The sequence below is a fragment of the Scyliorhinus canicula genome, chromosome 8, assembly GCF_902713615.1.
Source record: "Scyliorhinus canicula chromosome 8, sScyCan1.1, whole genome shotgun sequence".
Classification (NCBI taxonomy): Eukaryota; Metazoa; Chordata; class Chondrichthyes; order Carcharhiniformes; family Scyliorhinidae; genus Scyliorhinus; species Scyliorhinus canicula.
The window spans coordinates 116447261-116474656 of NC_052153.1; the positions used below are offsets into that span (position 1 = coordinate 116447261).

Sequence of the window (27396 nt, forward strand, 5' to 3'; positions counted from 1 at the left end):
CGCAAAGGCCAGCACACCGGCCTCTTTCGCCTCCTGCACTCCCGGCTCTACCCCAACCCCAAAGATCGCGAGTCCCCATCCTGGCTTGACCCTGGATCCCACCACCCTTGACACCGTCCTCGCCACCCCCTTCCAGAACTCCTCCAGTGCCGGGCATGCCCAGAACATATGGGCATGGTTCGCTGGACTCCCCGAGCACCTGACACACCTATCTTCACCCCCAAAGAACCTACTCATCCTCGCCCCAGTCATGTGGGTCCTATGCAGCACCTTGAATTGAATGAGGCTAAGCCGTGCACACGAGGAGGAAGAATTAACCCTCTCCAGAATTAACCATGTCCCGTCTTCGATCTGTTCCCCCAGTTCCCCCTCCCACTTTGTTTTCTGCTCCTCTACTGACGCCTCTTCCACCTCCTGCATAAGCTTGTAGATATCGGATATCTTCCCCGCCCCGACCCAGACCCCCGAAAGTACCCTATCACTCACCCCCCTCGTGGGGAGCGCAGGGAATCCCTCCACCTGCCGTCTAGCAAATGCCTTTACCTGCAGATACCTAAACATGTTTCCCGGGGGGAGCCCAAATTTCTCCTCCAACTCCCCCAGGCTCGCAAACCTCCCGTCGATAAACAGGCCCCTCAGCTGTCTAATACCCGCTCTGTACCATCCCTGAAATCCCCCATCCATGTTCCCCGGGACTAACCTATGGTTCCCCCTTAACGGAGCCTCCATCGAGCCCCCCACTTCTCCCCTATGTCGCCTCCACTGCCCCCAAATCTTGAGGGTAGCCGCCACCACCGGATTCGTGGTATACCTCGTGGGAGGGAGCGGCCACGGCGCCGTTACCAGGGCCCCCAGGCTTGTATCCCCACAGGACGCTCTCTCCATCCGTTTCCATGCTGCCCCCTCCCCCTCCATCACCCACTTGCGCACCATCGACACGTTGGCCGCCCAGTAGTATCCCGAGAGATTGGGCAACGCCAGCCCCCCTCATCTCTACCCCGCTCCAAGAAGACCCTCTTCACCCTCGGGGTGCCATGCGCCCAAACAAATCCCATGATGCTGCTGGTTACCCTTTTAAAAAAGGCCCTAGGGATCAAGATGGGCAAGCACTGGAAGAGGAACAAGAACCTCGGGAGAACCGTCATTTTGACAGATTGCGGGCAGCACGGTGGTCTAGTGGTTAGCACAGCTGCCTCACGGCGCTGAGGTCCCAGGTTCGAATCCCGGATCTGGGTCACTGTCCGTGTGGAGTTTGCACATTCTCCCCGTGTTTGCGTGGGTTTCACCCCCACAACCCAAAAAAATGTGCAGAGTAGGTGGATTGGCTACGCTAAATTGCCCCTTAATTGGAAAAATAATTGGGTAATCTAAATTAAAAAAAAAAAAAAATTTTGACGGATTGCACTCTGCCCGCCAATGACAGCGGCACCATGTCCCACCTTTTAAATTCCTCCTCCATCTGCTCCACTAGTCTGGTGAAGTTAAGCTTATGGAGAGTCCCCCAACTCCTGGCCACCTGCACCCCCAGGTACCTGAAACTCTTCACTGCCCTCCTGAAAGGGAGCCTCCCAATTCCCTCCTCTTGATCTCCCAGGTGCACTACAAATACCTCGCTCTTTCCTAAATTTAGCTTATAGCCCGAAAAGCCCCCAAATTCCGCTAACAGCTCCATCACCCCCGGCATTCCCCCCTCTGGGTCCGCCACATATAACAGCAGGTCGTCCGCATACAGCGATACCCGGTGCTCCTCCCCACCCCGCACCAGACCCCTCCATCTCCCGGACTCCCTCAACGCCATAGCCAGCGGTTCAATCGCCAGTGCAAAGAGCAGGGGGGACAGGGGGCACCCCTGCCTGGTCCCACGATAGAGCCTAAAGTACTCCGATCTCCTTCCATTTGTGACTACACTCGCCATCGGAGCCGCGTAAAGCAGCCTCACCCATTTGATGAATCCCTCCCCAAATCCAAACCTCTCCAGCACCTCCCACAGGTACCCCCACTCAACTCTATCAAACGCTTTCTCTGCGTCCAGCGCCACCACTATCTCCGCCTCCCCCTCCACTGCCGGCATCATGATAACATTGAGCAGTCTCCACACATTCGTGTTGAGCTGCCGCCCCTTGACAAATCCTGTCTGATCTTCGTGAATCACCTCTGGCACACAACCCTCTATCCTGGTAGCCAGGATCTTCGCCAGCAATTTAGCGTCTATGTTAAGGAGCGAGATAGGCCTGTATGATCCACAGTGCAAGGGGTCCTTATCCCGCTTTAGGATCAAAGAGATCAGTGCCCGCGACATCGTTGGGGGGCAAAGCCCCCCCCTCCCATGCCTCATTGAAGGTTCGCACCAGCAGGGGACCCACCAGGTCCGCGTACTTTTTGTAAAATTCCACCGGGAACCCGTCCGGCCGGGCCTTACCTGACTGCATTTGTCCGATCCCCCCGACTAGCTCCTCCAGCTCTATCGGCGCCCCCAGCCCCTCTACCAGCCTCTCTTGAACCCTTGGGAAACATAGCCTGTTCATGAAGCTCTCCATCCCCTCTCTCCCCATCGGAGGTTCCGACCGGTACAGTTCCTCGTAAAAGTACCTAAAGACCCCGTTTACTTCTGTCCCCTTCTGCACTACGTTTCCACCCCCATCCTTCACTCCACCAATTTCCCTAGCCGCATCTCGCCTACGGAGCTGATGCGCCAACATCCTGCTCGCCTTCTCTCCATACTCATATACCGCGCCCTGCGCCCTCCTCCACTGTGTCTCCGCCTTTCTGGTGGTCAACAAGTCAAATTTGGCCTGCAAACTGCGCCGTTCTCCCAGCAGCCCTTCCTCCGGTGCCTCCGCATATCTCCTGTCCACATCCAGGAGCTCTCCCACCAGTCTCTCCCTCTCCTTCCTCTCCCTCCTTTCCCATTGGGCCCGGATGGAGATCAGCTCCCCCCGGATCACTGCTTTCAGAGCCTCTCAGACCAACCCACCCGGACCTCCCCCATATCATTGGTATCCAGATACCCCTCAATGCTTCTCCGAACCCTCTTACACACCTCCTCCTCCGCCAGCATCCCCACATCCAGGCGCCAGAGCGGGCGCTGGTCCCGCGCCTCTCCCATCTCCAGATCAACCCAGTGCGGGGCATGGTCCGAAATCGCTATGGCCGAGTACTCGGCATCCTGCACCCTCGGAATCAATCCCCTGCTCAGGACAAAAAAGTCTATCCGGGAATAAACCCTATGGACACGAGAGAAAAAGGAATACTCCCGCGCTCTCGGTCTCCCAAACCTCCAGGGATCCACCCCTCCCATCTGGTCCATTTATCCCCTCAGTACTTTGGCCGCCGCCGGTCTCCTACCCGTCCTTGAACTGGACCGGTCCAGTCGGGGATCCAGCACTGTGTTAAAGTCTCCCCCCATGATCAGGCCCCCTGCCTCCAGGTCCGGGATGCGGCCCAACAATCGCGTCATGAAGCCAGCATCATCCCAATTCGGGGCATATACGTTCACCAGCACCACCTTCTCTCCCTGCAGCCTACCATTCACCATAATATATCTGCCCTCCTTGTCCGACACCACCTCAGCGGTCTCAAACGCCACCCTCTTCCCCACGAGAATCGCCACCCCCCGGTTCTTCGTGTCAATCCTTAGTGATAAACCTGCCCCACCCACCCCTTCCTCAGACGAACCTGGTCCGCCACCTTCAGGTGGGTCTCCTGGAGCATAGCCACGTCCACCTTCAACCCCCTCAGATGAGAAAATACCCTAGTTCTCTTAACCGGCCCGTTCAGCCCCCTCACATTCCAGGTAATCAGCCGGATCAGAGGGCAACCCGCCCCCCTCCCCCGCCGACTAGCCATAGCTTATCAGATGTTCGCCCCAGGCCAGCACACCCCGCCCGACCCGTTCCCCATGGCGATAACGCCTCTCCTCTTCCCCCCCCGGCTCCTTCCTAGTCATTCCAGCAGCAACCCGGTATCCCCCCCCACCTCCTCCAGGCTAGGACCCATCCTAGCCGCGACGCACACTCCATGGTACTTCCGTGAGTCAGCTGACTTCTGCTGACCCCGGCAGCTCCCGCCAAAACCTATCCCCTCCCGGCATGGGGTCATCCCCCTCTTGCCACACCTCCTTGGCACTGCTTCAGCGCGGGAAAGAAGACCAATAGAGGCCCCGCCCCCACCGCCAGCTCCACCCCCCCTGCCCCGCAGCACGGGAAACCAGAGGAAAGCCCGCACTTTCACACTGCCACACCCCACCCTTCTGACGCAGTTCCCCAAAATCCAGTTTCACCTCAATCCCCAGCCCCGTACAGAAGAGAACATATAAAACACAAACCCCCAACATTCCCCACCTAACCCACAACCATACCCAACAAACAAACCCACCCGTAAACAGAGCAAACAGAAAACAAGCATACATAACACACATGTCGAAGTTAAAAAAGTTGAAACAAAACAGCAATAGCGGAAACAACGACGGCCAAAGTATGTCCCCAGACCCTAGTTCGAGTCCAACTTCTCCGCCTGTACAAAGGCCCACGCCTCCTCCGGGGACTCGAAGTAGTGGTGCCGGTCCTTGTATGTCACCCACAGGCTGCAGCATTCCAAACCTGACCTGCTTGGCATGAAGCACTGCCTTCGTCCGGTTGAACCCGGCCCGCCGCTTAGCCACCTCCGCACTCCAGTCCTGGTAGATCCTCACTACCGAATTCTTCCATTTACTGCTCCTCTCTTTCTTGGCCCAGCGCAGCACACACTCCCGGTCACTGAATCAATGGAACCATACCAGCACCGCCCTCGGGGGCTCATTTGCCTTGGACCTCCTGGCCATCACTCTGTGAGCTCCCTCAAGCTCCAGGGGCGAATGGAATGACCCCGCTCCCATCAACGAGCTCAGCATCGTGGTCACATACGCCGGGAGATCCGACCCCTCCAGCCCCTCCGCCAGGCTCAGGATCCTCAGATTCTTTCGCCTCATGCGAACGTCCAGCTCCTCCAAGCGGTCCTGCCACTTTTTATGAAGTGCCTCGTGCAACTCCACTTTCCCCACGAGGACCACGGCCTCCTCCTCCCTTTCAACGGCCTGCTGCTGCAACTCCCGAATAGACTCCTCCTGTGCCGCCTGGGTCCCAAGCAGCTTGTTCGTAGTTGCATTCATGGAGTCCAGCAGCTCAGCCTTCAGCTCCGCAAAACAATGCAGGAGAGAGGCCTGCTGCTCCTGCGCCCACTTCCACCAGACTTGGGTGTTGCGACGGTCGCCATTTTGTTTTCCTTCCCCCGTTTTTTTGGGGGAGCTGCTGCAGCTTCTTTCTTCGTCCCACTCCGGGTGAGCACCATATAGTGTGGGGCAAGTTCCTCCAGGCACCTTCCCCCACCGGGATGCATTAAAACAGCGCCGTTTGGGGCCCTCGAAACGGCCCAAAAGTCCCTAAATAGCGGGAGCTGCCGAACGTGCGGCTTAGCTCCGCATAGCCGCAAGCGGAAGTCCCAAAGTTTTACTTGGGGGGGTCACACAAAGTCTGAGGCATTAAATTGGTATCACACCAGGAAAATGTTTGAGAAGCACTGACTTAGAGGTTGAAGTACTGGAATTTAATTCAATGCTTGAATACTTTAACATAACTAAATTCTTTTATAGGTAGGATATCCAAAATTTAATGCAATGCTCCAAAATATAGACTCACCAAGGGCGAGATTTTCACCGATATTGGCAAAGTCCGATGTCGGGCAGGAAATGTGTGTTGAGCCTGCTGACAGTAATGATGGCTTTTTATAGTGCCATACAGTGCAGGTCTTAGTGTAAAATGGCAGGCAGGAGTTCCACGATGTATTTCTGGAGGCCAGTCTCCGATTTTCCCCCACCACCATCACCCCAGTGCTTCAATGATCCAGGTGCCATTTTTTAAAGGTCGCCCCAGCGCACAGCAAGTACTCCAAGAAACAATTTTCACCCAGGTGCACACCTCTGGCATCACCCTGGCACCAACTGTCTTCACTCTGCAGCAACCTCTCCCTCACTGTGCAGAGCTGCACTGTGAATTCTGTGCTCATCTCCAAGCCCTCCTCGGAATACTGTTCGCAAGGTGCATGCCTTCTGAGACCAGTCATGTATCACACCATTCTGACATTATGCCGCTGTGGACACACGTTGTGACCATGTTGTGGGGGTATGACTCCGGGGTATGAGCCCAATAATGATATAAAAATAATCTTTATTGTCACAAGTAGGCTTACATCAACACTGCAATTAAGTTACCATGAAAAGCTCCTTTGAGTATTTCGCCTTGTATTACCCTCCTGTATCTCTTTTTAAATTTTTGTTCCCTACTACCCATACGTGTTCGATCCCATGTTTCTCAATAACATTTTTTTTTATTTGTTCATGTCATGAGAGTATCACTGGCAAGGCCAGAATTCGTTGCCCATCCTGAATTGCCCTTGAGAAGCGGGTGAGCCACCTTCTTGACCAACTACAGTCCTTATGGTGTCGGTACAATGCTGTTAGGAGGGATATTCCAGACTACAGTCCTTGTGGTGTTGGTAAAATACTATTAGGAGGGATATTCCAGACTACAGTCCTTGTGGTGTTGGTACAATGCTACTCGGAGGAATATTACAGACTACAGTCCTTGTGGTGTTGGTAAAATACTATTAGGAGGGATATTCCAGACTACAGTGCATATGGTGTTGGTACAATGCTACTCAGAGGAATATTACAGTCTACAGTCCTTGTGGTGTTGGTACAATGCTACTCAGAGGAATATTACAGTCTACAGTCCTTGTGGTGTTGGTACAATGCTACTCGGAGGAATATTACAGACTACAGTCCTTGTGGTGTTGGTACAATGCTACTCAGAGGAATATTACAGTCTACAGTCCTTGTGGTGTTGGTACAATGCTACTCGGAGGAATATTACAGACTACAGTCCTTGTGGTGTTGGTACAATGCTACTCGGAGGAATATTACAGACTACAGTCCTTGTGGTGTTGGTACAATGCTACTCGGAGGAATATTACAGACTACAGTCCTTGTGGTGTTGGTACAATGCTACTCGGAGGAATATTACAGTCTACAGTCCTTGTGGTGTTGGTACAATGCTACTCGGAGGAATATTACAGACTGCAGTCCTTGTGGTGTTGGTACAATGCTACTCGGAGGAATATTACAGACTACAGTCCTTGTGGTGTTGGTACAATGCTACTCGGAGGAATATTACAGACTACAGTCCTTGTGATGTTGGTACAATGCTACTCAGAGGAATATTACAGACTACAGTCCTTGTGATGTTGGTAAAATGCTATTAGGAGGAATCCCAGGTTTTTGACCTAGTGACATTGAAGCAATAGTGATATAAGTTTCAAGTCAAGATGGTGGGTGATCTGGAGGGGAATTTGCAGGTTTCCTTCCATTCGCTCGGTCCCTCTCTCAACCTCTAAAATGAGTGATTTCTGATCTCCATGTTTCAACTTCCATATCAACTCACATTTCCCTTCCCCATTCCAACATCATTTTCTTCTGTGCCTGACCCTGAAAAAAGACTCACATCCAAGACATCTCCAATTTCCAACTGTCTAACATTTGGCTCTCCATTCACAATACTTCTGCACCTTTTCAGCTGCTGAATCACTCACTTCTATCTTTGAGGCTCTTGCACCCAGTAAACCATTTACTCCCTCCTGTCCTGGTCCTTCCTTATCTCTGCTCTCCTAACTCCAATGGGCATAGTGCACCATTGGTTTATTCATTCATCATTAAATCTGGTTGAACTAAATCATCGCCCTGCTCCCTTCGTCAAAACTAATCACTAGTCAATGATCCTGGAATGCAAAAATACCCCTGGCTTTTCTCCATGACCAATATCTCCTGAAACCCATCCACGCTGCCCATTCCACCTCACATCCAACATTTGCAAGGATCCATATCCCTTGTCCATCTTTCTCCTTTACCCTGGTCCTGAACCATCATCTTCCTTTAGCTTCTCTCTTATTTTCCCCATACCTCCTTGCCAAGCCCGTCTTATTATCTGCTTTCTTATCTCTATTCTCACGAACGTGCTAGCCATCCAACTTCATTTTCTGGCCGTCAACCTAACTGACACTAAAAATGGTTCCCACTCCTCAGGTATTTTTTTTTGCCCTTTCAAATCTGCCACCATCATCCTCTTCGTCAAAGAATCTTCATTTGGCAGATTTACGGTGGCGGCCATGGAGTGAGTGGTCCCACGTATATAATAATAATCTTTATTATCACAAGTAGGCTTACATTAACAATGCAATAAAGTTACTGTGAAAAGCCCCTGGTCGCCACAATCCAGTGCGTGTTCGGGTACACAAGAGGGAGAATTCAGAATGACCAAATTATCTAATAGCACATCTTTTGGAGCTTGTGGGAGGAAACTGGAGCACCCGGAGGAAACCCACGCAGACACGGGGAGAACGTGCAGACTCCACATAGACAGTGACCCAAGCCGGGAATCGAACCTGGGACCCTGGCACTGTGAAGCCATAGTGCTAACCATTATGCTACCATGCTGCCCCATTTGGCAGCTCCCGCTCGAGACGGTTTTTTTGGACCTTTTCCCCGCGTAGGGTAGATGTTTGGCTGAAAAAATGCGCAGAAGTGACTGGGAAAAGCTAAACTCCACTGGTCTGGCTGGTAGATGGATCCACGGACCAGAAGTGACAAAAAGAAGAAAGCAGTTGGAGCAAGAAATTCTTTCTGCGACACAGGTCAAGATGGTGGAGGGTAAAGGAACTGTCCTGCCCGCCCAGTGGTCAACAGAGCAACTGGTGAACTTCTTGAACATGAAGTTCAGCAGGCAGACGGAAGCCCATGAGGACCTAGCCAAGGAGGTGGAACCATTAAAGGCGGGAATTGACTGCGTGGAACAGAGGCGGGAGTCCTAGGGCGAGGCTATTTGGAAGGTGGAGGAGACGGTGGGGAACAAGGAACAACTTGCCTCGTTGGCGGCCGAAATAGGTGTGACGCGGGAGACTCAAAAACGGTTAAAGGAGAACATGGAGGACATGGAGAATCACTCCCGGAGACAGAATTTACTAATCGTGGGGATGCCTGAAGGCATTGAGGGAGCGAATGCTGGCATGTATGTTGCCAAGATGCTGGAGAGGTTGATGGGGGAGGTGGCCTTTGACTGGCCCCTGGAGGTTGACCGAGCACACAAGGCACTGAGGAGGAAGCCACAGGCGAACAAGCCACAAAGGCCAATGGTGTTGCTTCTCCATTGATTCCTGGATAAGGAAGACGAGGTGGGCGAGGCAGACGAGGAGGTGCGCCTGGGAAGGGAACAAGCTTCGGGTGTACCAGGACCTGGGCACGGACCTGGTGAAGCCGAGGGCTGGGTTCAATCAGATGAAGGCTTCCCTTTTAAGAAGGGGGTGAAGTTTGGGCTGCTGTACTCGGCCCGCCTCTGGGTGATTTTTAACAGCCGAGAACACTATTTCAGAACATCAGTGGAGGCAATGGAATTTTTAAGAGAAAATGGACTGGCAGGAGAAGAAGGACACTGAACTTTGGAGGAGGTGTGAGGAGATGTTTGTTTCTTCTGTCTTTTCGATTGATGTTTGTTGGAGAACGTTTCTCCTCTGAGGTTTTTTGTTGGGTTAGATGGCGGGATGCGTGGGGTGCGTCGAGGGTGACTGCACCTTTTTTCTTGTTTCTTTGTTGTTTGTTCCATGGAGATATGCGAGCAGGGGGGTGGGTAGGAGGCTTAGTAGCCTTGGACAGGGGCTGCCAGGCTAGCTGGGCGGGCTAGCTAACGGGTGCACAGTGAGGGGGTGGCCAGGTGGTTATTGTAGAACAGGGGAATGGGATTGTTGTTTTGTTTGGGGATGGGGCAAGGGGGGGCTGCTGACAAAGTGTGGCTGCTGTGGCGCAGCAAGAAAAGGAGTAATGACGGTGGGCTTCCAAGGGCGAGATTGGAGGGTCGCGTGACACAGGTCAGGGGCTGGCTCAAGAAAGAATATGGTTGATCGACATGGGGTGAAGGGGGGGGGGGGGGCAGTCAAACGGTCAAAGGAGCTTGAAGGTGGATGTGGCCTTTTTGCAAGAAACACATCTGAAGGTCGGGGATCAGGCACGGTGAAGGAAAGGATGGGTCAGGCAGGTCTTTCACTCAGGGTTGGACATGAAGACTAGGGATGTAGCAGTGCTGGTAAACAAGCAGGTGGTGTTCGAGGTTGAGAACATTGTGGCAGATTCGGGTGGGGGGGGGGGGGGGGGGGCAGAGGTTCATGATGGTGAGTGGGAAGCTAGAGGGAATACCGGTGGTTTTGGTTAATGTTTATGCCCCAAACTGGGACAATGTGGAGTTTATGAGATGGGTGTTGTGGAAGATTGTGGAAGATCCCGGACCTGGACTTGCAGGGGTTGATCATGGTAAGGACTTTAACACGGTCATTGAACCAGGTTTGGACAGGTCGGGGAGGGTATAAGTGGCATCTCAGGTACTATAGTGCAGAGAGAGACCCTGACAAAATCCAGGTTCCTGGCTCATCTGTATGGTCAGCTTCTTAAAAGGGTTATCACTATTAAAGTTTTATTACAACAGGGTCCTGCACTATTATCCACCGCAAGCCAACCTTCTCCAGTCAAAATAGACATTCGGATTCATATTGCGCCATAAGATTTGACCTTATCCAAATCTTATAAAAAGTCCTGGGTATTTGCTCACCGTGCAAGCTTGAAGCAGAAGTAGAGTGCGTTAAACTAATCGGGCTGGATTCTCCGAATGCCGACGCCAAAATCACATTGAACAATTGGCCGGAGAATACATTTTTATGCCGGAATCAGGGGTGGTGTCTTTTTTCCGAGGCTCCATCCCCTGAAAAACGGCGCACGCCGTCGGGATGGCCGCAGGATGTCACCTGAGGCCCTCCCCCGATGCTCCGCCCCCGATGCGGGGGCAGAGCATCAGTGTGGTGGCGGCACCGACTTTTTGGTTGTAAGCCCAGACGGATCCTGCCGACATAGCCGCAGAATCGGAGAAACCTGCCCATCCTGAAAGACAATCACTATCTTGTTCAGATCATTGTTCGCTTATATCACTCAATCATTGAAGGACCGAAAGCCTTTGGACCTGAAAAATGACCTTTAACCTCAAATTACCCTGGAAAGGCAAAGTATCTCAAAAATTTGAACAAGTTAAGCAAGTCATTTCATGCTGCTACTAAACAGTGGTGATATGAGTGGTATTTTCCGCTAACACGATGATGGCGTCAGTCCAAAAAGACATCCTGCCTACCACACAATTGAGAAAGAATTTCAGTGCCAGTGCAATTGCAGATACGTAAGCTGTACATCCCAATAATTGGCCGATTGAATCAAACAGAATGTTCCTTCAATTGTTCACAGTAGACAGAGGCCAGACCATACTCAACCAACCCATTTGTGAAAAACCCAAAATGAAATATTTGTTCGATGCAATTCTATTATTGGGTAGAAATTGCTGAACTATCCTAAGTCTGCCAATAACTACACTAACAACAAATCTAACATAATCAGTTGAGCTCATAATATGGCTCATTTCTGTTGCTAGAAGCAAAATACATTTATACGCAGGGAACCGATTTCTGTAAACAAAATAACTATGTTCAAGCCTTGGACCTTTTTAAAATTGCTTGGGTGCTTGGAGGAGCCTATAGTTTGCTGTTGCTTTCTCCAAGGCAACACCGTAGCCAATTAGAGTCGACTTGCCAACCAATCTCTTTTAGTATAAATGGTTGTGATCATTTGAAATTTGCCATTCTTGCATTTGTCTTGAGTGCAAGATGAAACACTTCGGCAATGTCTCTTTTTTCAGCAATATTCAAGTTCTGCACGACCAAACGACTGTTTGACATCTTCCAATATTAAATGTGCTATATAATGCAGGTTTTTCATGCTGTTACAGTTTATTTACAATGTATCATATATAACGATTTATGTTTCAAATGTTATCAGTGCTTAGAATTAAATCAAAACTTTTGGCCTTACCTTTCCTTCTATTGTTCTCAGGTTAAGTATGTGCATATCACATGGCATGGACGATACAAGAGGCCTGTATAAGTTTAATAATGGAGGAATTCCATCTACATTTAGGTTCACAACCATTGGAATGATTGGGTGATTCAGGTAGGAACTTATTTTGTGGCTCAATAAAGAAGGGTAATTCACTGCCTTATTACCTTCATCCTGCTTAAAAAAGAAATGCACAACATGAAAAATTAATATCTGGGCTTCAATTTCAACAATCAATGAGGAACAGCAATGTATTTACATATATGTAAAGAACATCTACTTGGAATTTTAAAGGGATTCTATGGTGACAAATGTTCAAGCGAAACCGTGCAAATGTCTGAAAAGGTATTTATATCATTTTATAAAGGTTTCCATCTACCTGCTAGTCCCTCATAAATAAATTGCAGTTACTATCAAAAAGGTAGTTAAACCATAGCAAAAATCATCAATGTTATACAGTATAATATGTACTGTGAATAAATTAAGATGCTTAAGCTGTTCTGTTACTTACATTGATTTACATTTTATAAAAAATATTTTATTCCGAACGTATATAAAGTTACAACATATAAACAATTCAGGAAACAAACTCCCAAAACACAACTATACAGTTTGTACAAATTTTCCCCCTTTATCGGCCATGCTACACCCTCTCCCCTCCCGCCCCACGACGAACAACTCCTCAAACACGGTCATGAACATCCCCCACCTTGCCTCAAAACCCTCTATTGAACCCCATAACTCATATTTGATCTTTTCTAGGTGAAAAAAGTCATATAAATCACCCAGCCAGGCCGCTACCCCCGGCGGCGTTGCTGACCGCTACTCCAATACAATTAGTCTACGGACAATCAGAGAGGCAAAGGACACAACATCAGCCCTCCCGCTCCTCCATCAGCTCCGGCTTCTCTGATATGCCAAATATTGCCACCGAAGGATCCAGCTCAATCTCCTCCCCCACTATCCTTGCTAGTGCTGCGAACACACCGCCACAACATATGTGCGTGATTCGCTGGTCCCCGCCCACACTTCTCATACACGTCTGCCACTCCCTGAAAGAACCCACTCATTCTTGTCTGAGTCATGTGTACCCTGTGTACCATTTTGAATTGCATCAGGCTCATTCTTGTACACAAGGAGGTCGCATTTACCCTTCGTAGCGCCTCACTCCACTAGGGACTGGTTTAGCACCGTGGGCTAAATAGCTGGCTTGTAAAGCAGACCAAGGCCAGCAGTGTGGGTTCAATTCCCGTACCAGCCTCCCCGAACAGGCGCCGGAATAAGGTTGCTAGGGGTTTTTCACAGTAACTTAATTTGAAGCCGACTTGTGACAATAAGCGATTTTCATTTAATTTCATTTCACTCCCCAGTTTATCTCCTCTCCCAGCTCCCGTACCCACTTCTCCTTAATCTTCACCATCCGCTCACCTCCCTGTTCTCCCAGCCACCTATACATGTCTCCAATCCTGCCCTCCCCTTCCGCATCTGGAAGCAATAGTCGCTCCAACAGGGCGTACCTCGGCAACCTGGGGATCTCTTTCCAAACCTTCTGCGCGAAGTCCCTTACCTGCAGGTATTTGAAGTCACTTCCTCTCGGATACTCTACCCTCTACTTCAATTCATCTATACTGGCAAACTCTTCTTCCAAATACAAATCCCTCACCTTAACCAGCCCCACTTTTCTCCACTTCATATATGCGCCATCTATTCCTCCTTACTCAAGACCGTGGTTTTCACACAACGGCGTTAACACTGACATCCCCTCTTCCGGTTGCGGCTATGCGGAGCTAAGCCGCACGTTCGGCAGCTCCCGCTTTAAATGACTTGTGGGCTCTTTTAAGGGCCCCAAACGGTGTTGATTCGACGATTCCCGGTGGATAAAGGGGTCTGGAGCAAAACACCCCGAGATTTATGGTGCGAACTCGGAGTGGGACGAGGAGAAAAACGGCAGCAGCTCCCCTGGAAAAGCGGGAGAAGGTGGACAAAATGGCGGCCGGTGGAGCCCCTGAGGAGTGGAGGCAGTGGGCGGAGGAGCAGCAGGCGGCCCTTCTGCGCTATTTTACGGAGTTGAAAGGGGAGTTGTTGGAATCCCTGAAGGTAACGACTAGTAAGCTGCTGGAGACCCAGGCAACTCAGGGTGCAGCGATACTTGAGTTGCAGCAGCAGGCCTCTGAGCACGAGGAGGCGGTTTCGGCCCTCGTGGGGAAGGTGGAGATGCACGAGGCGCTCCACAAAAAGTGGCAAGATCGTTTCGAGGAGATGGAGTTTCGATCGAGGAGGAAGAACTTGCGGATCCTGGGCCTCGAGGAGGGGCTGGAGGGGACGGACCTGCCGGCCTATGTGGCCGTGATGCTGAACTCGCTGGTGGGGGCAGGATCCTTCCATCTGTCCCTGGAGCTGGAGGGGGCCCACTGAGTACTGGCCAGGCGGCCTAAGGCGAATGAACCCCCGCGGGCGGTGCTGGTGCGGTTCCATCGGTTCAGTGACCGGGAGTGTGTGCTGCGATGGGCCAAGAAGGTGAGGAGCAGCAAGTGGGAGAATTCGGTAGTGCGCGTCTACCAGGACTGGAGTGCGGAGGTGGCTAAGCGGAGGGCAGGGTTCAACCGGACGAAGGCGGTGCTCCACAGCAAGCAGGTGAAGTTTGGCATGCTGCCGCCTGCGCGCCTCTGGGTCACCTACAAGGACCGGCATTACTATTTTGAGTCCCCGGAGGAGGCGTGGGCCTTTTGTGTAGGCTGAAAAGTTGGACTCGAACTAGAGATTGGGGGCTGTGGGAGTTTTTTTCTGTATCACTATTTATGCTGTTGCTGGTTATTCTGTTTGTTTTTTTTTCTCTCGCTTTCGGATGATGTTGGTTATGGTTTTGTATCTTAAGGGGGGTATTGGGGTTTGTGGTTGATCTGTTTTTGTTTGTACGGGGTTGGTGGATGGGTTGGGACTGCTGTTTGGGAGCTGCGTTGGGGGGGTGGGGTGGGGCAGTGTGAAAGCGCAGGCTTTCCTCTGGTTTCCCGTGCTGCGGGACGAGGGGGGTGGAGCTGGTGGCAAGGGGCGTGGATATCAGATCCGTTTTCCCGCGCTGAAGCGGTGCCAAGCAGCTGATGCAGGGGGGAGGGGTGACCTCATATCGGGAGGGGTAGGAGTTTGGGCGAGAGCTGCCGGGGTCAGCAGAAGTCAGCTGGCTCACGGGAGTACAATGGAGGGAGCGTCGCGGCTAGGAAGGGTCCTAGCCTTGGGGGGTGGATACCGGGTTGCTGCTGGATTGGCCAGGGAGGAGCTGGTGTGGGTCGGGGGGGTCGGGGTGAGGTTCTATCGCCGTGGGAAACGGGCCGAATGGGTGACCAGGGGCGAACAGTCGATGGGCCATGGCTAGTCGACGGGGGAGGAGGGCGGGGTGCCCCTGATCCGGCTGATCACGTGGAACGTGAGGGGGTTGAATGGGCCGGTTAAGCGGACCCGGGTGTTTTCGCATCTGAAGGGGCTGAAGGCGGACGTGGCCATGCTCCAGGAGACCCACCTTAAGGTGGCGTACCAGGTCCGTCTGAGGAAGGGGTGGGTGGGGCAGGTTTTCCATTCAGGGCTCGACTCGAAGAACCGGGGGGTGGCGATCCTGGTGGGGAAGAGGGTGGCGTTTGAGGCGTCTGAGGTGGTGGCTGATAGTGGCGGCAGATATGTGATGGTGAGCGGTAAGCTGCAGGGGGAGAGGGTGGTGTTGGTAAATGTGTACGCCCCAAATTGGGATGATGCTGGTTTCATGAGGCGTATGTTGGGCCGCATTCCTGGCCTGGAGGTGGGGGTCCTGATCATGGGGGGGGACTTCAATACGGTGCTGGATCCCCTCCTGGATTGTTCTAGTTCAAGGACAGGCAGGAGGCCGGCAGCGGCCAAGGTGTTGAGGGGGTTTATGGACCAGATGGGAGGAGTGGATCCCTGGGGGTTTGGGAGGCCGAGGGCTCGGGAGTACTCTTTTTTCTCCCATGTGCACAGGGTTTAATCCCGTATTGATTTCTTTGTCCTGAGTAGGTGACTGGTCCCGAGGGTGGAGGAGGCCGAATATTCGGCTATTGCGATTTCGGACCATGCTCCGCATTGGGTGGATCTGGAGATGGGGGAGATGCGGGACCAGCGCCCACTTTGGCGTCTGGACGTGGGGTTGTTGGCTGATGAGGAGGCGTGTAGGAGGGTCCTGGGATGTATCGAGAGGTACCTCGAGGTCATTGATACTGGGGCAGTCCGGGTGGGGATGGTGTGGGAGGCTCAGAAGGCAGTGATTAGAGGGGAGCTGATCTCCATCCAAGCCCATAGGGAGAGGGGGGAGAGGAGGGAGAGGGAGAGACTGGTGGGGGAGCTGTTCAGTGTAGATAGGAGGTACGCGGAGGCCCCAGAGGAGGGATTGCTGGGGGAGCGGCGTAGCCTGCAGGCCAAGTTTGATTTATTGACCACCAGAAAGGCGGAGACACAGTGGAGGAAGGCGCAGGGAGCGGTCTACGAGTATGGAGAGAAGGCGAGCAGGATGCTGGCGCATCAGCTTCGCAAGTGGTACGCGGCTAGGGAGATTGGTGGAGTGAAGGATAGGGGTGGGAATGTGGTGCGGCAGGGGGCAGAGGTCAATGGGGTCTTTAGGGACTTCTACAGGGAACTGTACCGGTCGGAGCTGCCGGTGGTGGGAGGGGGAATGGAGAGCTTTTTGGACAGGCTGCGATTTCCAAGGGTGCAGAGGGAGCAGGTGGAGGGACTGGGGGCGCCGATAGAGTTGGAGGAGCTGGTCAGAGGGATTGGCCACATGCAGTCGGGGAAGGTGCCGGGACCGGATGGGTTCCCGGTTGAATTTTACAAGAAATACGCGGACCTGTTGGGCCCCCTGTTGGTTCGGACCTTTAACGAGGCATGGGAGGGGGGTGTTTTGCCTCCGACGATGTCACGGGGACCCCTTGCAGTGCAGATCATATAGGCCAATTTCACTGCTGAATGTGGACGCCAAGTTGCTGGCGAAGATCTTGGCCACTAGAATAGAGGACTGTGTGCCGGGGGTGATACATGAAAATCAGACGGGTTTTGTGAAGGGGAGGCAGCTGAACACTAACGTGCGAAGGCTGCTAAATGTAATAATGATGCCGGCGGCAGAAGGAGAGGCGGAGATTGTGGTGGCATTGGATGCGGAGAAGGCCTTTGATAGGGTTGAGTGGGGGTACTTGTGGGAGGTGTTAGAGAGGTTTGGGTTTGGGGTGGGGTTTATTAAATGGGTGAGGTTGCTGTACGAGGCCCCGATGGCGAGTGTAGCGACATATGGGAGGAGGTCCGAGTACTTCAGGCTCCACCATGGGACGAGGCAGGGGTGCCCCCTGTCCCCCTTGCTTTTTGCGTTGGCAATTGAGCCTCTTGCCATGGCTCTCAGGGAGTTGGGGAGGTGGAGGGGTCTGGTGCGGGGTGGGGAGGAGCACCGAGTGTCGCTGTATGCAGATGACTTGCTGCTGTATGTAGCAGACCCGGTGGGGGGAATGCCGGAGGTGATGGAGATTCTTGCTGAGTTTGGGAGTTTCCCGGGCTATAAATTGAACCTGGGCAAGAGTGAGCTGTTTGTTGTACACCCGGGAGATCAGGAGGAGGGGATTGGTAGGCTCCCGCTAAAGAGGGCAGTGAGGAGTTTTAGGTACCTGGGGGTTCAGGTGGCTAGGAGTTGGGGGACTCAGCACAAGCTTAATTTTACTAGGTTGGTGGAGCAGATGGAGGAGGAGTTTAAAAGGTGGGACATGCTGCCGTTGTCGTTGGCGGGTAGAGTACAGTCCGTTAAAATGACGGTGCTCCCGAGGTTTTTGTTTTTGTTTCAGTGCCTCCCCATTTTCATTCCGAGGGCCTTTTTTAGGAGGGTGAACAGCAGCATTCTGGGATTTGTTTGGGCGCACGGGACTCCGAGGGTAAGGAGGGTCTTTTTGGACCGGGGCAGGGATAGAGGGGGGCTGGCACTGTCCAACCTCTCTGGGTACTATTGGGCGGCTAACATCTCGATGGTACGTAAGTGGGTAATGGATGGGGAGGGGGCAGCATGGAAACGGATGGAGAGGGCGTCCTGTGGAGGCACGAGCCTGAAGGCACTGGTAACGGCGCCGTTGCCGCTCCCTCCAACGAGGTACACTATGAGCCCGGTGGTGGCGGCTACCCTCAAAATTTGGGGGCAGTGGAGGCGACACAGGGGAGGCCCCGCTGCGGAGGAACCACCGGTTTGTCCCAGGGAACATTGATGGTGGGTTCCTGGAGTGGCACAGGGCGGGCATTAGGAAGTTGGGAGACCTGTTCATTGACGGGAGGTTTGCTAGCCTGGGTGAACTGGAGGAGAAGTTTGGGCTCCCCCGGGGAATATGTTCAGGTACCTTCAGGTCAAGGCGTTTGCTAGGCAGCAGGTGGAGGGGTTCCCTTCGCTGCCCCCGCGGGGGGTAAGGGATAGGGTGCTTTCGGGGGTGTGGGTCGGGGATGGGAAGGTGTCTGACATCTACCAGGTGATGCAGGAGGTGGAGGAGGCGTCGGTAGAGGAGCTGAAGGCTAAGTGGGAAGTGGAGCTGGGGGAGTAGATTGAGGAGGGGACATGGGCGGACACCCTGGAGAGGGTGAACTCCTCCTCTTCATGTGCGAGGCTTAGCCTCATCCAGTTCAAGGTACTGCACAGGGCTCATATGTCCGGGACGAGGATGAACAAGTTTTTTGGGGGTGAGGACAGGTGCATTAGGTGTTCGGGGAGCCCAGCGAACAATGTCCATATGTTTTGGGCATGCCCGGCACTGGGGGAATTCTGGCAGGGGGTGGCGAGGACGGTGTCGAGGGTGGTAGGGTCCAGGGTCAAGCCAGGCTGGGGACTCGCGATATTTGGGGTTGGGGTGGAGCTGGGAGTGCCGGAGGCGAAAGAGGCCGATGTTTTGGCCTTTGCGTCCCTAGTAGCCTGGCGGAGGATGTTGCTGCAGTGGAAAGATGCGAGACCTCCGAGCGTGGAGACCTGGATCAATGACATGGCAGGATTCATTAAGCTGGAGAGGGTCAAATTTTCCCTGAGGGGGTCGGTACAAGGGTTCTTTAGGAGGTGGCAGCCTTTCCTCGACTTTCTGGCTCAACGATACCGGGTGCCGGGGGGGTGTTTATTGTTATTATTATTGTTCTGTTGATATATATTTTTCAAAAAATTCCAATAAAAATTATTTAAAAAAAAAAACACTGACATCCCCTCTATCCTAAAGTGCCTCTTCAGCTGGTTCCAGATTTTCACCGTGGACTGCACCACAAGGCTCTCCAAGTATCTGCTTGCTGCCATTGGCAATGCCACTGTCACCATAGCCCTTACGCTGGACCCCCTACAGGATTCCTATGCCACCTTAACCCATTCTACCCCCTCTCCTGCCCACCATTGCTTCATCTTCTCCACATTTGCTGCCCAATAGTAATGTAGCAGGGTTGGCAACCCTCCCTGCTGCCTCTTGATTAGGGTCCTCTTAACCCTTGGCGCCTTCCCTGTCCAAACAAATTCTGAAATAATCGTGTTTAGTTTTCGAAAGAAGGCCTTTGGTATACAGATCGGTCTGGAATATGAATAGGAACCTTGGCAGAATGTTCATCTTGGATTCTCCTTGCCAAAGTCAAGTGTAGCGTGTCCCACCTCTTGAGATCCTCCCTAGCCTCCTCCACCAGTTTTGTTAAAATCCATTTGTGTCGTATCGTCCATTCCCATGCCAGCTAAATCCCCAGGGTATCTAAACCTGTCTCTGGCCCCCTTAAATGGCATCCCCCCTAAATTGGCTGGCCGACCCAACTCATTCACTGGAACACCTCGGGTTTCCCTACATTTAACCAATATCCCGAGAATGCCTTAAACCTTCCCAACAGGCCCATGATCCTCTCCATGCTCTCCAGCAGGTCCAAAACATACAATAGCAAGTCGTCCGCATATAGCGACACCCGATGCTCCCTTCGTCCCCTCATAATCCCTCGCCACTCTGCCGACCCCTTAAGAGCCATTGCCAGAGGCTCTATAGCCAGCGCAAACAGCAGCAGCAACAGCAGGTACCTCTGCAGTTCAAAGCTCCGTGAACCTATGTCATTGGTCCGCACACTCGCCCTTGATGCCACATATAACAGGCGCACCCATGCCACAAACATCGGTCCAAACCCAAACCTTCCCTGGACTTTAAACAGGTAACACCACCTGTCATGAGAATGTCACTTTAAGAAATATTTGAATGCTCATGTTACTGCAGTGATGTCAGAGTGTGGGTGGAGCTGAGTTCTGGCTCTGCTTTTTAGTTTCACTTTGAGAAAAGTTTGGGTGTATCTGTGTTTTAGTTTTGTTTTCAGTGTTGGAGCTGAAGCCAGACAAAGCAGGACTGTTGATCTCTCTGTCATGAAAAGTCTATCTCTTGATCATTTGGTGAATTCAGAATTATAAATGTTTTCAGTAATGAATGTAAACCTGATGTGCTTCTGTTAAAATGTGTTTCTTTTGTTGTCTGGATGTTGTTTGGGAAGTTATTAAGGATTACCTAGTGTTGTATTCTTTGGGGGTTGTATTTGAATTAATGGTTGCTAAGATGTTCACTGTATGTTTTAAAAAGGTTAACTTGAGTTCATAGAATAAACATTGTTTTGCTTTAAAAAATACTTTTGCATTTCTGCTGTACCACACCTGTAGACTGGGCTGTGTGCTCCCCATACCACAATCTGTTAAAAGTTTATAACAGTAAAGAACAATAATAATAACAATAAACGTCTCTTACTATCAACCTGGGGGGCTTACCTTTGCTCAGAAACCTAAACTGTACCAGCTATGTAAATATCATGGCTGCAAGAGTAGGTCAAGCACTGTGAATTCTGTAGCAAGTAACATACCTCCTGACTCCCCAAAATCTGCCCACCATCTACAAGGCATGTCAGGAATATAATGGAATATTCTCCAATCATTAGGTTGAGTGGTCTGGGGGGACACCCATACAACCCGTGGCCCTAAGTTCACAATGGGCAGTCAGCAGCATGCGCAGCTGCATGGCTGCCTTTCCAGCTGCGGCAATGGTGTTCCGTGTCCGTCCATCCCAATCCCACGGCCCACCTCCTGGACATCCCCGCTACTTCCCCTGGCCCTGGCAGAAGCCACCCCCCAGCCAGCGGTACACCTGTCAACAAACTAAGGTGAATTTGGACATTTTCCATACCTGTTCTCTCTTTCCCTCAGCAGCCACGGCACCTGTTTCATGATTTTTAAAAGAATAAGTGGACGCCGCCATCGGGAATTTGCCCCAGTGTAGGCGGAGAATCGCGGAGACCCCGGAGAATACTGGGTAAGGCCCGCTAATGATATGCCAACGGCATTTACTGTATGCGCGTTGAGGAACGCTTGAAGCTGCTGTTGAGGACCCAGAAAATTGCGACTTGGCATGAAACAGACGGCGGCCATGATTTTGGCGTCAAAACTGATTCTCCATCCAATCACGTCCAGGGTCGAACAAAGGAGAATCCCACCCAACTCTTTGACAATGCAGCACTCCTGTAGCAATTCTCTCAAGTAGTCTAGATAATCTCTGCAGTCAGGTCTGAATCCATGTTGGTCCTAAAAGTTCTACCACTGGACTCAAACTAATAAATAGAATGTTATGGGCCTGAAATTCCTACTGTGACCTTGGTGCATAGATTTGAAGCAGAACAGAACTTCCACCTGCCTGCAACCGATATCACTGACCTAATCAGACTATTTTGATTATTGCAGGCAACAGCTTGAGCCTTTCCTGGCACCTCTTAAGCAATACCTCAACTATTACTGTGCTGTGGATCCGCAGTACTACAGAGCTGGCCTAAAAAACGTTTTGAAGTCTGACTTTCTTCTGTTGTTCAAATAATCCCAATACCACCCCCCCTACCCCACCCTCATCCAGGACTTTAGCAACACTGGACTCCAGTGACTTGCAGTGGCTGTTGGTAACCAATGTTGCTGAGGACATAAAAATGGAAAATATGTCCTAGGATGTATTTTCGCAATTTATCCATGATTGTAATGTGCACTCCCATAAAAATTGTTAAATTTAATGATTTAAATGTCACTTGCATTCAATTCTATTATTTCTGATGAGAAAATGTCAATGGCTCAGATATTTTATAAAAATATAGATGTCTTAGTTAGTCATGCTTAGGAAATTAATACTGGCATTGCACAATTAGTCTTACCATATCTCCTCCAATTCTTCTCTCCAACAAAACTCGGAATAAATTGGCTGTGATTTTATTGTCTTTGAGACCTTGGCCTAGGCCACGATTGTCATCCTGCATCAGTCTGCGATCCATTATGACTTCCAGCTGACCTGTTAAGTAAATTAAGTTTTAACTTACTACTAATTGCAAGTTTATTATGGATGCTTATATAATTACTATGTTCAATAACCTCTTGGACATCAAGACACCATGAAACGCTAAATATTTTGCCAAAATCAAACTAGCACATAAGATAGATTTTAATGGTTACGCGTACTGGATTCCTGTATAAAACTTTTGAAAAATTAACCCCACACACTTTTCAAAGTGGATTATTTAAACAATTGCGATGGTACAAATAGCAATATTTATTAACAACATAAGTGGGATAAACCACCCCTCTGGAAAGAGTACACTGCATTGGCACATGTATCACAGGAGATGATTTCCCTTGACTGTAAAGTTGCGGTCAAGATACTTAGACAAGAGGCCAGTGAGCAAGTCCCCCCCCCCCCCCCCCCCTCCCCCGCCCCCGCCACCCCACTGCAACCTCACCAGGAATCCAGCAGGGAACCAAATACTACATCTGTCGCCAGCACTACTGTACTTGAGGTCAGTCTCCAAATTCTGCCAAATCCATGCTTTTCCCCCTCCACAGCACCATGAGAATAAAATATTTTTCTCGTGGTGTCAAATTCTAGCAGCACCATTGGTTTGTTCTAAAACAGCTTGTTGCCTTACTCACTTTGAACATGAAAGACATACCAGAATCTTAAATAAATTATTTAAATGTTCCTTTCGCCAAGCCAAATGAAGTAAACGGCATCCATCCATATGTTGTTGGATGAATGAGAGAAAAATGAGAGAAAAATCATCACACTATGTTTCCTTCCACTTGCCTTCATGAATTGTTGAATCCTTTAGTCAGTTAGTTCCCTGTGTCCAGAGGTTGGTAGAGAAACTTGCTTCAGGACATGAAAAGAAGAAGACTTGTGCAAAATCTGGCAAAAAGCAGTTCTCCACTGGCCCTATCATTCACATTTTGAAAAAGGTAACAGCTGCCCATTCTTTGCACTACAGCAGGCTACCTACGACCTGTTACAGCAAGACTCCAACCCAGACTGCAGCTAATCACTGGCGGAAGTAAATTAATCTGAATATCTCTGGAATTATGTGTCACCTCAGGGAGGAAAGACGTTCATTCATGTCAGAAGTATAACTCAATCAAGGCAACATGAGACAGGCAAAACAAGGGGCACGGAGTGTTCAAAGAGATGATAGCGCTATTGTGGGAAAGAGAAAGATATTAGTGGAGGTCAGAGCAAGAGAGAATGCAATAAGGTCTCAATTAGGTTTACTGTATATGCATGTGAAAACCCAACCACTGGTTCAGGTAAGTCAATACGTTTCGGTGCTGGTCACAATCTTTAGAATTGTGTCATTAAGACTGTTTTGCCTTTCCCATCCCTTCTTCCAAATGCATTCCCTCAAACGTCTTTGCATTGAATTCTATCTGCCACTTGACTACCCATTCTACCAGCCTATCCATGTCCTGCTACAGTCATTTAGTATCAACCACATTGTTTTCCACACCTCCAAGTATGGTATGAATGTTGAATGTTGATAAATGTTGAAATTTTACTCTATTCCAAGATCCAGGTCATGTGTATCTAGCAAAAAAGCAATGGTCCCAGCAATAATACTTGTGTAATACTACTGCCTACCACCCTCCAGTCTGAAAAATAACCAACTACCACAACTCACTGCTTTCTGTCCTGAAGCCAATTTGTTATGATCCCAGTTGATGTTACAACTGGACAGGAAGTTCCCAGAATGGAACCCTGGTTCATAAGACAGTAACTTTTATTTTTTTTAAATAAAATGTAGAGGAACAGAGTCACAGGAGTGCCAAATTAGCTGTTAACAACAAAAGATTATTTAACATGAAATGTTTGACGATAATACAACACACCTTCACTCCCATGTATCTTCACAAATGTACACAGATTTTAACAATAATACAAGTACTAAATATATCTTATGCTATGCTGTTTTCAATAAATAGGCAGTCCCTGTACCCAAGAGCCTAACTGTGGTCAGTCAGCATCCCACTCTGAAACCAAGTGGCAGATGCCACTCACTCAAACTTCTGTGGATGTCTCCTCAAATTGCCCCTTGTCACATGAGTGTTTCCAAACTCCACTCTTAAAAAGACATGCTTTAAAATCTTCTTTCAGCTGTTCGATCAATGATCCACCTCCAGGTTTTCGAAATATCCTTTCAAGCAAGGTTTTGTCTCAGTTTTAGCAAGAATCTGCCTCCAGGTTTTGTGGGCACGATTCAACAGGACAAAAGAAGAGTCCCACTAAGGGCACATTTATCAGAGTTTTCTCAGCCAAGACCCTGCTATTCAACTTTAGCCTGGACGGAGAATGCCCCATCTAGGCTGTACTTGCATCAATATATCCTTTTGTCATTTTTAAAGGCCACCCCGATTTTTTTACCCCTTAGCGACCTCACCATGACATCCGGACCACCCCCCCCCCCCCCCCCCCCCCCCACTGCGCCCACCTTTCCTCTTACAGGGTCCTTAAGACCCTCCCTCCCCCCACTTCTGATTGGCAAAGCAGCCCATGCCAACCCCTGCCACCGGCAATCTGGCACCCAGCCACTGCCAGCCTGGCAGTGCCAAGTGCCAACAGGAGTGCCTGGGTTCTACCCTGTCCAGAGCCCGACCACCCGAGGTTTCTAATTGCCTGGGAGACTCCCGCAGGTGCAGTTACGTTTGTGTGGACCACTGCAAAATGGCACTCAGGTGAGGTCTCCCAGGCCCAGCCGTTAGGTTCCAGGAGAATCTGGCATAGATGTATTTAAGTGAGCCTAATGGCTCATCTAAATATGCATACGTGGATCTTGACCAACGAGGGCGAGATCCAGACCACGACATCTCATCTGTTGAATCTCGCAAGACATTTTGAGCGTCATGAATCTTGCTAGACTCAACGGCCTCTTCGCGTTGGAAGTCAGGTGCGATGAGGCTGATAAATCGCACCCTACAACTCTCCTTTCAGTATTCTTTTGTCTTGAATTACAACATGCACCCGAACTCCAACACAAAAACTCATGTACTCAGTCCCCAAAAGTTTCAGTCCCCAATCATTTCAAAAAACTGAAAATAAGGAGACCAAATCTTACGATTGCTTTAGACATGTGGCTTTTCTATAGCCAACCTCATCAACTCTTCACTTCCCAGGTCTGACTTTTACTTCAATAAACGGTACCCAGTTCCAATGGCACTTCTTCTCTATTAATTTTTACTTCAATACCCCTGGAGCTTCTTTTTCATTCCCTGGCTTGTAGAACTAATGCCCTTTTGCTTTCATGTAAATTACTCTATTGTGCAGCTTTCCTGCTTCTAGCAGAGCTGAGAATCGTTCACTGTCCCGCTTCATTTTTCCAACTGCCATTAATTTGAGTTTAAAACACTCAAAGGTATTTCTACCCTGAAGCCCCTGGTTGTTATGCAAAAATCTCATTCTTTCTCCAAGCTCGTGTTTACTTTTCCCCTCGTAAATCCTCTCTTAGCATAATAGAAACACGGTTTGAACTGAAACTAAAACCCCTTATATGCAAACACCTTTGTTTAAAGTGAATTCTACTGGAGGTACCCCTTCCTGCACAAAACACTAAATTAAACCCATTTAAGCCGACCTCTGTTTACTGACAAATTTTTAAATCCAGTTGCACACTGGCCTTCCTATTGCACAAGCCTTAATTTTGTTGACCAGCCTTTTATGTGGGACTTTGCCGAACACTTTCCTCAAATGCACATAGGCGACATCCACAACATCCCGTTCATCAATCTGTTATTAATTAAGTAAAGCCAACAAAGATGAGGGAAAATAATGTTTGACTAACTTACTTGAGTTTTTTAATGAAATAACAGAGTGGGCTGATAAGTTGATGTGTGTATATTAATTTCTAAAAGAGATTTGAGGAAGTGCCACGTAACAGGCTTGTCAGCAAAGTTAGAGCCCATGGAATAAAAAGGATAGTAGTACAAGATTAGCTGATGAGAGGAAATAAAAGGGTGCGGTGAATGGTTCATTTTCAGACTGGAGGAAATTACATAGTGGGGTTCTCCAGGAGTCGATGTTAGAACCCTACTTTTCTTGATACATATTAATGACTGAAAGATAGTGATAAACTTCAAGACGATACAGGTAGGGTGATGGACCAGGTAGACAAGTAACAGATGAAAATTAATGCAGACTTCTGTGATGTCAGTTATTTTGATAGAAAAAGGAAAGAAATGTTAATAATACATCACTCTTTAGACAGAATGAGGAAAGAAATTTAATAATACATACCACTCTTTAGACTAGCGACGCCCAAGGACTGAGCTGAGTGCAGAGTCAAACGTACATCATTATCCTGAATGTATGCTGTTGTTGTTAGAGGATAAAAATTAGCTTGAAGAGGCAGTTTGCTCAATGTCTGCCTTGGCTGCATCTGGAATCATAATGGAACCTGATCAGTTTGAAGAACACCTTTTATAAATCAATTGACACTTGTATGAATAATCTATTAGAAATACTTGCCTTAACAGTTAACTTTTGCAGACAAAGTCCAGTGGCAAAAGTTAGTAGGTACAATAACAACAGTGATATTGACAGGCATTTGCTTAAGGGAACCAAATCATAGGGACTGAATGTTTAATTATCTAGAGAAAGGATTGGCCCACTTAAAGACAAAAGAGGGAATTTATGCGTGGACTCAGAGGAAATGGGTGAGATTCTTAATGAGTACTTTGCATTGGTATTCACAAAGGAGAGGGACAAGACGGATGTTGAGGCTAGGGATGGATGTTTAAATACTCTCGGTCAAGTTGTCATATGAAAGGGGGAAGTTTTGGGTATTCTAAAAGACATTAAGGTGGACAAGTCCCCAGGACCGGATGGGATCTATCCCAGGTTACTGAGGGAAACGAGGGTCGAAATAGCTGGGGCCTTAACAGATATCTTTGCAGCATCCTTGAGCGCGGGTGAGGTCCCGGAGGACTGGAGAATTGCTAATGTTGTCCCTTTGTTTAAGAAGGGTAGCAGGGATAATCCAGGGAATTATAGACCTGTGAGCTTGACGTCAGTGGTAGGCAAACTGTTGGAGAAGATACTGAGGGA

General features: G+C 49.8%; 1 protein-coding gene across 2 annotated transcripts in view; it reads right to left on the bottom strand.

The window, feature by feature from the left end:
* The window catches only part of man2a1 (mannosidase, alpha, class 2A, member 1), a 245702-nt gene that overhangs the window by 6792 nt on the left and 211514 nt on the right, over nucleotides 1–27396 (bottom strand). Inside the window, exons 18-20 of one of the 2 annotated variants that reach the window (XM_038805125.1) lie at nucleotides 26587–26728; nucleotides 22193–22326; nucleotides 11981–12181 (exon numbers count right to left, since the gene is read on the bottom strand). In XM_038805125.1, coding sequence (XP_038661053.1) covers nucleotides 11981–12181; nucleotides 22193–22326; nucleotides 26587–26728 — 477 coding nt within the window. The remainder of the gene's footprint in view (nucleotides 1–11980; nucleotides 12182–22192; nucleotides 22327–26586; nucleotides 26729–27396) is intronic. The other variant, XM_038805126.1, reaches the window with a different exon arrangement.